The sequence below is a fragment of the Erpetoichthys calabaricus genome, chromosome 14 (genome assembly GCF_900747795.2).
Source record: "Erpetoichthys calabaricus chromosome 14, fErpCal1.3, whole genome shotgun sequence".
NCBI lineage: Eukaryota > Metazoa > Chordata > Cladistia > Polypteriformes > Polypteridae > Erpetoichthys > Erpetoichthys calabaricus.
The window spans coordinates 20,506,191-20,518,475 of NC_041407.2; the positions used below are offsets into that span (position 1 = coordinate 20,506,191).

Below are 12,285 nucleotides of genomic sequence, written 5' to 3' on the forward strand. Positions count from 1 at the left end.
TAATTTATCATCCAGCTGCACTCCCAGATATTTATAGGTCTGCACCATCTGCACACAGTCACCTTTGATGATCACTGGGATATAAAGGAATATATATATATAAATAAATATATATATATAAAGGAATCTCTCACTTAAGCCATATACTGAAAAGTATTATGCCGATTCATTTAACTCGGATAATACCTGTATTGTTAATATATGCATTTTTTTATTACCGAAGAAAGTCCGTAACCCCCACGTCAGTTCTACACAGCCATTCACGTGATCTTCACGCACGCATGGCCACGCTACGTACGCCGCTAAAGGACGTTCAACCCCGCCTCCTAGTCACCTGGCAACAGGTTGATGCAAACAAAGTTGCCGGTTGCCTGGTTACCGTAGACGGCCGCGGTCTGCACGGCACCTTTGTAAACGCGCTGTTTGAGTGCGGCACCAAGAACTTTGCGAGTGGATATCATGGCTGATGAAGCGGCGGAGGGATTTCCTCGTCTGGAGCTCCAGTCGATTATTGGTTTTAATGGTAAGAAAATAATGCAGTATTTGTTTGTGAGCGTCTGATTTTTTTTTTTTTTTTACTTTTTTATTTGCTCAGCCGTGCTTACATTTGTTCAGTAGTTTTAAGTGGGTGATGTAAAGTCATCCATTAGAATAACTTTATAAGCAAACTGGAACTTACTTCCCCACTCTTAAAGCTGTAAAAGAGCCGGTTTGCCTTAGTTGCTTGAGGAGCGAGAAGCTGTGCAGCCGGTGGAGTGGAGTTCGGCAGAAGCTCTCGGTCAGTTCATAACACTCACACCCCCCTGAGTTTTTATCTGTCCCAATCTCTCTGTTACTGTTACTCGTAGTTATTGTCTCTAAACAGTTCAGCCCCCTTCCTTGTCGCTGCTTTCTTTCCATCACGATGCTTACCTCTATTCTCTTTAAACGGTCGTCTTTTCTTGCCAGGTAATGTCCCGGGAGGCTTGATCGCCCATCCTGACCAGAAACATGTTATCTATCCGCTGGGAAGTACTGTGATCATCCAGAGCCTGACCACCCAGAAGCAGGAGTTCCTCCAGGGCCACAGCAACAATGTCTCCTGCATCACTGTGAATCGAAGCGGCCAGTATCTGGCTTCTGGACAGGTCACCCACATGGGCTTTAAGGTAAACCTAACAAATCGTCAAGATGATTCCAAAGCTATGCTGAGAATGGAGCTGCCATTTTGTAAATTTTGCACCCAAACTGGGTGCATCTTTTTTAAACGTGTACTGCATGTGTCTTTTTATAGCAGATTCTAAAGGTATTCCAGTCCCTTCGCTTTCTGCCCACTTTATTGAGTTGAAGATTTAATTTAAAATTAATACATCTGTAATTTTGGCCCACCAATCTACACTCAATAACCCATAGAATGGTTTGCCAATATATTAAATAAAACAAAAACTTAAATCTCTCATTCATGTAAGTATCCAGACCCTTAATTCATCCATCCATCCATTATCCAACCTGCTATATCCAAACTACAGGGTCACAGGGGTCTGCTGGAGCCAATCCCAGCCAACACAGGGCGCAAGGTGGGAAACAAACCCCAGGCAGGGCACTAGCCCACCGCAGGGCGCATACACACTAGGGACAATTTACAATCGCCAATGCACCTAACCTGCATGTCTTTGGACTGTGGGAGGAAACCCACGCAGACACGGGGAGAACAGGCAAACTCCACGCAGGGAGGACCCAGGAAATGAACCCAGGTCTCCTTACTGCGAGGCAGCAGAGCTACCACTGTGCCACCGTGCCACCCACCCTTAATTCAGCACTTCATAAAAACTCCTTTGGCAGCAAAACAGCTGCAGGTCTTCTTGGGTGAGTCTCTACAAGTTTTGCACGCCTGGATTTGAACAGTTTATCCTATTCTTCCAGATCCTCCCAAGCTCTGTTAGATTCGATGGTAAGTGTCTGAAAACTGCTATCTGCAGGTGTCTCCATGAGCGTCCCTTTAAGTTAAAGTCTGGGCTTTGGTGGGACCACTCAAGGACACTCACAGACTTGTCCTGAAGCCACTCCGGTGTTGTTTTGGCTGTATGTTTTGGGTCATTGCTGTGCTGATATGTGAACAATTGCCTCAGACTGAGGTTGTGTGCACCCTGGAGTAAGTTCTCCTCAAGGTGTTCATCCTTCCCTCAATTCTGACCCGTCTCCTTGTCCCTGCCACTGAGAAGCACCTCATGTCATGACGCTGACACCACCATGCTTAACCATAGGGATGGTATTAGGTAGCTCATGAGCAGGGCCTGTTCTTCCCCAGACATAGTGCTTGGGGTTCTGCCCAAAGCAGAGCTGGTCATTCAATTAGGCAACATACGCAGATACCTAGGGTGCCATCACCTGAGGGATGTTGTTTATGGACATAGAGGAGAGCGAGGTCAGACACCAAGGGGTGCTGATTATGGAAGTCCAGCCGTTTGTGCTCCAGACCTTTAAACTTCCCATGCCCCACCCTTCCATGCTATGGGGTAACTTTGGTAACTTTGGTTTGGTACACACTCCTGAAAAACACTGAGGAGGAACAAACCCCCTTTCTTCCCACCTTTCCCACCATCAAGGGCCCCATAAGGCCTAAAGAGTTAAATTTTTGTCTCATCAGACCACTAAATCTTTTCCCTCATGCACTCAGAGTCCACTGAACTGTCATATGCCTTTTACTCAGGAGTGGCTTCCATCTATCCACTCTACCATAAACACTGACTGATGGAGGGCATCCTGAAAGGTTCTCCCATCCCAGCAAAGGAGGCTCAGTTAGCGTGACCATTGGGTTTTATGTCACCTCCCTCAACAACATCTTTCTTGCCAGGTTGCAGAGTTTGGCCAGATGGCCAACTCTAGGAAGAGACCTGGTGGTTCCAGACTTATACTGAAGCCACGGTGCCCCTGGGAGCACTCGGAGTTAGTGTTTTCTCCGATTGCCCTGATCTGTGCCACTACAATTTGATCACAGGGGTCTACAGAGAGTTCCTTGGTCTTTGTGCTTTGGTTTATGTCCTGACATGTAGTGTGACTTGTTGGACTTCATACACACAGATGTGTGCCTTTCTAACCGATGTCCAGTCCTTTGAGCGTTCCACAGGTAGACCCCAATCTCAAGGAAAGGTAAACACACAGGATGCACCTGAGCGCAATTTGGAGAGCCACAGCAAAGGGTCTGAATACTTCAGTGACTGAGAAGTTTCAATTTTTAATTTTAATTAAATATGCAGACAGGGCAGCACGGTGGTAGCGCTGCTGCCTCGCAGTTAGGAGACCTGGGTTTGCTTCCCAGGTCCTCCCTGCATGGAGTTTGCATGTTCTCCCCACGTCTGCGTGGGTTTCCTCCGGGTGCTCCGGTTTTCTCCTACCGTCCACAGACATGCGGGTTAGGTGCATTGGCGATTCTAAATTGTCCCAATAGTGTGTGCTTGGTGTGTAGGTGTGTGTGTGTCCTGTGGTGGGCTGACGCCCTGCCTGGGGTTTTTTCCTGTCTTGCGCCCTGTGTTTGCTGGGATTGGCTCTAGCAGACCCCCGTGACCCTGTGTTAGGATATAGCAGGTTGGATAATGACTGACTTACTGTTATATAAAAATATAATATTTAAAAATTGTATAAAATATATATATTAGGGCGGCACGGTGGCGCAGTGGGTAGCGCTGCTGCCTCGCAGTTGGGAGACCTGGGGACCTGGGTTCGCTTCCCGGGTCCTCCCTGCGTGGAGTTTGCATGTTCTCCTCGTGTCTGCGTGGGTTTCCTCCGGGCGCTCCGGTTTCCTCCCACAGTCCAAAGACATGCAGGTTAGGTGGATTGACGATTCTAAATTGGCCCTAGTGTGTGCTTGGTGTGTGGGTGTGTTTGTGTGTGTCCTGTGGTGGGTTGGCACCCTGCCCGGGATTGGTTCCTGCCTTGTGCCCTGTGTTGGCTGGGATTGGCTCCAGCAGGCCCCCGTGACCCTGTGTTCGGATTCAGCGGGTTGGAAAATGGATGGATGGATGGATATATATTATCTATCTGTATATAAAAATATATACATGCACAGGGGTTGGCGAGCGAAGCGAGCAGGGAGCAAAGACCCCTAGTATATATATATATATATATATATATATATATAATATAGTGAAAAATTCCACATGGTGACTGGCATTCTGGCTGGTGCTATACTGCACTGGGATCCTTACCTGGCCAGGATGCCAATGGTGTGGAAGGACAGGAAGGCAGCTTCCTTAGGGCATTGTCTCCCCCGATGAGCTAGATGGCAGCCTCTCTGGGTCGTGGCCCCTCTACGGATTCCCACAGAGCACATTGTGAACTGTAGTTTGTTGGCTCAGCCCTGTTGGGTTCCATGGGTGCTGTTAGGGGGCGCTGAAGGAACTAGCGGGCCCTACTTTGTTGGGCTCCAACCTCACCCGGAAGTGCTTCCGAGCCACGGTTTCGGGACACTTGAAGTGTTCCTGGGTGTTACATAAAAGGAGCTGCCCGCCTTAATGCAGGGAGCCAGAGTCAGGAGGAGTTGCGTAGTGCTGAGAGTTCAGTATTGTAGCGTGGGAAACATCAGCTGTAAGAGTTTCACACGATAAAAACCCTTTCTTCACTTTAGAACTTGTGTCCTAGCTTTTGAGTTGGGAGTTTGGGGAGCTGCAGCGGTCCCTGGGGACCACCATATGTTAGACTCCCTCATGAGAAATGAAATTAAATCCAATTAAAAAATGATCGCCATCAATGAGCTACGTCAAGCATGCAAGCTACAGAAAAGGTCAATAGTCAGAATTAAATTTTAATGAGTTAGGGGAATGATAACACCATTAACTTTTTCATTCCAATGTCAAGTAGGCATGCATGTTAATGATAAATAAAGCTTTGCAAAGCGACAACCATGAAGTCCCCGTGGGCACCCCCAGTGCAAATGCCTTGCCCACACTGCTTACTGATAACACTGCTATTTGGCAGACTGGCAAGAATCACAGTTAGTACATGAGTGGCAGCCCCACCATGGCCACCCATCCTTTCTGCCACTCCTTTGCTTCTATGCCTTCTTTTTGCCAGGTGTGTATTTATTTATTTATTTATTTGTTTGTTTCTGGAGCTGATTTGAGGACATGTGTGATTGTAAGCCTTGCCATAGCCATTTGGAGACTGTGCCCAGTTGTAGTTGGCTATGTGTTCACTTTGTGACTCTAGCTGTCATTCATGCCAAGTGTGTACCCAAGCTATTTTAATGTTCTTTGCATTTGTGTAACTTGATGTCGTCCCTTGTGTGTGGGGACTCGTGTATGGTGGTCTATGCCCAAGCTACACCTTGTTTGTATCAGTCTTTGTTCTCGCCAGCTGTGAATTTTTTGTATCTCTTTTGTGCATCTTAAGAGTATCCTGTCATCTGTGTGGGACACTCGCTGGTCCCAAATATGCCTATGCAGGCCTGTTATTTAAGGAGCATGAGTCAGTGCCAGTTTAACCCTCATCCCTGATGCTCTGTGTGACCCTGAGTGAGGCAATTCATCCGCTTCTGGCCTGACTACACAGAATCATAAAGCATCTTACTATGGTTGCCTATGCGCTTTGTTTGTGATGCTTGTTTTTAACACCTTGTTATTTATTGTTCTTATTTGCACCTCATTCAAGGCAGTTAATTTCTTCTTCTTGTCCCATTTTATTGTTTGTCAGCAGGTTTTACAGAGAGACCACAACATAACATTAGAAACACATCAGCAAAGAACACAGCCATCAAACATTAACTTAGTACAATTAAAAAAAATAAAGTAACAAGCATAATACTTAAATGAAACATCAGATCAAACATAACAGACATCTCTTATATATATTTCTCTTCTGGTTCATCCTGCTTCCACTTCAAAACCGGTCCCACCGACACGCAGCCGACATGGCATTTCTCGATTCCTATTCGTCCTCCTCCAAACCCTTCCCCACATTCTTCCAGTGCGATTCCTGCAACAAAACTTTTCAAACGCAAACCTCACTTGCTAAACACAAGAAAAGGCATTCTTCCCAACAACTACAGTGGAACCTCGGTTCACGACCATAATTCGTTCCAAAACTCTGGTCGTAAACCGAGTTGGTCGTGAACCGAAGCAATTTCTCCCATAGGATTGTATGTAAATACAATTAATCCATTCCAGACCGTACGAACTGTATGTGTATATATATATATATATATATATATATATATATATATATATATATATATATATATATATATATATATATATATATATATATATATATATATATACAGTATATATATATATATATATATATTTTAGTTTTTAAGCACAAATATAGTTAATTATACCATAGAATGTACAGCGTAATGGTAAACTGAATGTAAAAACATTGAATAACACTGAGAAAACCTTGAACAACAGAGAAAACTAACACTGCAATAGTTCGCGCTATAGTGCTAGGAACCGCTCGCTAAAAACACTTTTTTTAATGAGTTTTAAGCACAGGGGAAAAAATGAACATTTGAAAAATCCGTAATTTAATAAACCACCAAGAAAAGTAACATTGCAACAATGCAGGCTACGAACCGATCACTGTAAATAGAACTGAAAACAAAAACAAGCCTTCTCTACCTTATGCGTCCCTCGCTCGCTCTCTCGCGCCTGTGTGTGTGTGCGTGCGTCTCTCTTTTGCGAGCCTGGAGTTCCTGTGTGTTTGTCTCTCTAGCGCTCCTGTGTGTGTTCGCGCACCTCTCTCTCCCGCGCCTGTGTGTGTGTGTGTGTGTGTGTGTGTGCGTCTCTCTTTTGAGCCTGGAGCGCCTGTGTGTGTCTCTCTACTGTGTCTCTCTAGCACGCTCCTGTGTGTGTTCGCGCACCTCTCTCTCCCGCGCCTGTGTGTGTGCGCACCTCTCTCTCCCGCACCTGTGTGTGTGTGCGTGCGTCTCTCTTTTGCGAGCCTGGAGCGCCTGTGTGTGTGTCTTTCTAGAGCGCTCCTGTGTGTGTGCGCGCGCCTCTCCCGCATGTGCTCCCGTGTGTGTGTGCGGCTCTCTCTGTCTCTCGCACTGCCTCTCTTTCGAGCTGCCTCTGTGTGTGTGTGTGTGTGTGTGTGTGTGTGTGTGTGAGACTGAACATGTACAAACCGAAAGAGAGCCTGGCTTGTTCGTATACCGAATGTGTGGTCGTGAACCGAGGCAAAAGTTTGGCGAACTTTTTGGTCGTAAACCGAGTTGTACGTGTACCGAGACGTTCGTGAACCGAGGTTCCACTGTATATGAGTGCCAGAAATGCAATAAGAAGTTCACTACACAGGATTGTCTGACGAAACACAACAAAACTCATCCACAACTCTTGCAATGCGACATCTGCAAAGCAACATTTCCAAACCAATGCAGTCTCAGGAGACATACACACAATCCTCTTCCCGTTACCACAGGTACTTCTTCACCTAATTCCTGTCTTCCCGTCCAAGAGTACAACATTGGGACTCCAGACCAGCAGTGCAAACACTGTCATGCACTATACTGGCCTGCTGAGCGTAATACATCCAACAAGTACTCGAGGTGCAACAAGATCTGCGCGTGGAACAATACAAAGGACTATCAGATGCACTGCAAGCAAACACTGAAAATAACAACATATGTGTAGGCAAAATGATCATATTACCATCCACATTTCCAGGAAGTCCAAGATACATGCAACAAACCTATCAGGATGCCATGGCCATAGTACGTAAATTCGGAAAGCCTGATTTATTTATTAATTTCACATGTAATCCAGCTTGGCCGGAAATTCTACATACACTGTCGGATACCCAAAGGCCAGAGCACAGACCTGATATTGTAGTACGAGTAGATCTTTGTACTCATTATCTGTCGTCTCCACCAAAACACCTATTCACAACTGCGTCTTTCAAGAAGTATTTATTTCTTCTTGATTTCTGAATTCCTTTCTCACCGTTTTCCATTTCTGTTCTTACACCACCGTATGCTATGGCAGGCTTCGGCTAGTAAAAATTAAACCAACATTTTGGCTTGACTAATGGTGCCACATGAAGGGGTGGGCATCAAACTACAAACAGTGTCAGTTCAGGGTGCAAATGGGTGCAGCATTGACTCAAACACAGGAAGGAGAGTGTGATGGTGTGAGGAGCCTGGCTGACGTTAAGAGTGGTGTCCAGCAGGGGTCAGTGCTGGGGCAGCTGTGATTTTTCCCAGTATGGGAACATGATATTGACTGTAGTTCCGTCCAAATTCAAATCTTGTGTAAGTCTCTCTGCAGGAAGACAGGGCCATATGATGAGAACTCTACGAGCAGGAGCCTCACCTGAGTCTTGAGGTGGTCTCCAGGTGGTTACGTGACAAAGAAAGCAAAGTGACAGTGGTGCCTCTGTCCCCTGTGAGACTGAAATGGAGCTAATAAACCCTGCGTTTTATCCGTTGGCCTCCCCTTTTCAAATGATTTCATAACCGGTTATCCTTTTTGCTCTTCCTTTATCTTTTTCTACCTTGAGAGATGCTGGGTATATTGGGAAAAGGATGTTAAGGATAGAGCTGCCAGGCAAGAGGAAAAGAGGAAGGCCTAAGAGGAGGTTTATGGATGTGGTGACAAAGGACATGAAGGTGATAGGTGTGACAGAGCAAGACGACGAGGACAGGAAGATATGGAAGAAGATGATCCGCTGTGGCAACCCCTAACAGGAGCAGCCAAAAGAAGAGGAAGAAGAAGAAGATTACATCTTCTTTATGCTGCTTGTTTTTGTCTGCATGCTGTATTTTTACTCTTTAAACTGCTTGTCTGCCTGTGCCAGTTGTTATGCTTGTTTCCATTTGTATGGGCACATCAGGTGTCCTTCCCCATTTGTCCATGCTACTTATCACAGACAGCTGGCACAGTTTGTGCTCTCCTTTGTACCCTATGCTTGAATGTGACGAGCGCTCCCTGCTTTTGCCAGCTGACGGTACTTCTTGTTTCTACCAGTTGTCAGAGTCTCCCATGCTGCCATTGCACCATTTTGCCAGTTTTTCTATTTATCCTGTTGTGCCCATTATGAAAACCTCCCATTTGCATCAGTTGCTTTTGCTTCTCGCATGTGCTCATTTTGAGAGTCTCCTATTTGTGACAGTCATGTGCCCTGCTAACTTGGGCTATGAGCCCTGCTGTGAGTCCTCCTTGCTTGTGCCAGGCCTTTGTGCTGCTTGCTGAGAGTGCCTGCCGTTTGTGCAGCTGTTTGTACCCTTTGCTTTGAAGGTCCTGAGCGCTCCCTGCTTCTGCCAGCTGCCAGTACTTCTTGTTTGTACCTGTGGTTAGAGTCCACAATCTCTGCCACTTGTCTGTGCCTCTCGCTTGTTCTCAGTCAGAGAGTCTTCTGTTTGTGCCAGTTCTCTGTGCTTGTTACTGGTGTCCCGTGTCGGTGCATCTCACTTACGGCTGCTGGTAGGTTCTCTGGTTTGTGCCCTGCGTGAGTCCTTCCTCCTTGTTGCAGCCTGCTACGTTGCTCATCTTTGCCTGTTATGGGAGCTCCCGTTTGTGCCAGTTGTCCATGCATCTTGCTTGGGTCAATTATGTGTCACCTTTTTTGCCAACTTTCACTTGCTCTAAGCCAGCAAGTAGTACTGCTAAGCAAATTTTAACAGCCAGGAATAAAAAAACTATACGGTGGGACCCCAGAGTCAAAATTTTGGGTTCCATAGGAGTCTGTCTTGTCTGTACATCCCTAGACAGCAACTATGCAAAATTTGGTCCAGATCAGTCAAAGGGTGTCAAATAGAGACCAGACAGACAGACATTCTGTTTTAGATAGATAGATAGATCAGATTAGATACACTTTATTAATCCCAATTCAGCAGCAGAAACATAACAGAAATAAGGGTACAGCCAATCAATCAATCATTCAATCGATAAATAAATGAAAATATATCGTGGTGAAATTTCAAAATGAACTTAAAGAGTACATCGGGTGGAAGCACTGAATTGCCTGATAGCAGTGGGCAGAAAAGACCCCCAGAGACACTTCTGGTGAAATGAGCATGTGGCCAAAAGTGCTCCAAGAGAGCGCCTCCTGGAGGGGATTTTTCATGATGGTGTCCATCTTTGCCACCATCCTCTTTTCCACAACGGCTTCCAGTGTGTCCAGAGTTGGCCCTGTGATGGTGCAGGCTTTCCTAATACATTTTTTTCAGACATTGTGCTTCTTTTGTGCTCACATTTCTGCAGCATAGGCACCACACTGGCTTCTATGGACTGGTAGAACATTTGTTACTTGTAGCATCTCCTTAGGAAGTCCAGTCAGCTCTGGCCCTCCTTGTGCTGTCAGGCCAGTCCAGTTTGTTGTTCATATGAACCCCCAGGTACTTGTAGCTCTGCACCAGTTCTACATCCTCCTCCTGAATGGTGAGTGGTCTCAGAGGCTTCTTGGCATGTCAGAAGTCCACCACTAGTGCTGCCTATGATGGAGGAGTCATCGGAGGATTTCTGTAGATGACAAGCACTGGTGTTGTACTGGAAGTCTGTTGTGCAGAGGATCAACAGGAAGGGAGACAGGGCCATTCCCTGTGGTGCTCCAGGGTTACACACCACCATTACTGACCCACAGTCCCTCAGCCTCACAAACGGCTATCTGTTGGTCAGGTAGGCCATGATCCAGGAGATTGTGGGAGCATCAAGATTCAAAGCCTTCAGTTTTTTCCCCAGTCGATGGGGCAGAATGGTGTTAAAAACATTGGAAAAGTCAAAGAACATGATATTGACTGTAGCACCGGCTTTGTCCAAGTGGGAGTAAACTCTGTGAAGCATGAAGAACAGAGCATCCTCCACACCTCATTGCCTATATGTGCCTGATAGGCAAACTGCAGAGGATCCAGATGTTCTGAAACATGAAAGGGATTGCAGCTGTTTTAGGACCAGCCTCTCAAAGGTCTTCATGCTGAGTGAAGTAAGAGCAACTGGTTTGAAGTCCTTGGGGTCACTGGAATGCCCTTTCTTTGGCACTGGGACCACACAGGAGGTTTACCACCTTCTGCAAATTCAGGGAAAAGGAGAACAGGTGCGGATAGATAGATAGATAGATAGATAGATAGATAGATAGATAGATAGATAGATAGATAGATAGATAGATAGATAGATAGATAGATAGATAGATAGATAGATAGATAGATAGATAGACATACAGTATATAACAGACCTACTAGATAGATAGATAGATAGATAGATAGATAGATAGATAGATAGATAGATAGATAGATAGATAGATAGATAGATAGATAGATAGATACTTTATTAATCCCAAGGGGAAATTCAGAAATATTCACAAATTCACAAAGGGCTTCTGTACATTGTAATACAATCTGTAAATTATCTATCTATCTATTACAATGTACAGAAGCCCTTTGTGAATTTGTGAATATTTCTGAATTTCCCCTTGGGATTAATAAAGTATCTATCTATCTATCTATCTATCTATCTATCTATCTATCTATCTATCTATCTATCTATCTATCTATCTATCAATAAATAAATAAAAACATTGAAAATGGAAGATCCGCCATCTTGGGCAGTTAATATTTAGACTCATGTCTGGAAAGACCTTTTTCTTCCTAACGCCATTTGTACAATACATTTTATTGTAACTCAGTTATATGGGGTCTGCCATCGGGTGCACCGAACCTGTATGTGTTAGATAGATAGATAGATGTGTTAGGCACGATATGTTTGGCGTGTGGTGGGTGCAGCAATGCACTATATATGTGTGTGTGTGTGTAGAAGGAAAGGTTGTGTCATTTTATAAATAAATTCAAAGCCTCATTTTGAAATTGCGGCACTTACTTTCTACAACAAATCCAGAATATAAAATACCTTTAAAGAAGTAGGTTAGACCCCCAACATTCCTAAGCAGCCAGGGGGTGCTGTCCTTACCTAGAAAATTTTTGGTGGTCCCTATGAGGCTTCCATACACTGATTGATTGAGTTTCTTGAGTCCATCCTTTGAAGAGTTCCCCTAATCCCTGGTAAAGTGGCGCTTGTCACTGATGGGCATGGCCCACTGAACCCTGGCATGTGATCTGTGCAGTGTGAAGGCAGATGGCTGGGTGTCCAACAGCACAGACATGCAGAGGCTCATTATATGGAGTATCGCAGGCACATATCAACTTGTTTTTCTTGTCTTCAGGCTGACATTTTAATCTGGGACTATGCCAACAGAGAGGAGTATGCGCGGCTGGTGCTCCACAAGGCTAAAGTTGAAGCACTGGCTTTCTCACCTAATGGCACCTACCTTGTATCTCTGGGAGGTCAGGATGATGGCAGGTAAGATTCATTTATTTTCAAA

At 45.2% G+C, this 12,285-nt stretch overlaps 1 protein-coding gene across 1 annotated transcript in view; it reads left to right on the top strand.

Annotated features, from left to right (window-relative positions):
• The first annotated feature begins 377 nt into the window (after positions 1–377).
• The window catches only part of cfap52 (cilia and flagella associated protein 52), a 56,253-nt gene continuing 44,345 nt past the window's right edge, over positions 378–12,285 (top strand). The window contains exons 1-3 of the mRNA XM_028819568.2: positions 378–523; positions 949–1,148; positions 12,127–12,263. Of these exons, the coding sequence (XP_028675401.1) occupies positions 460–523; positions 949–1,148; positions 12,127–12,263 (401 nt within the window). The 5' untranslated portion in view covers positions 378–459. The remainder of the gene's footprint in view (positions 524–948; positions 1,149–12,126; positions 12,264–12,285) is intronic.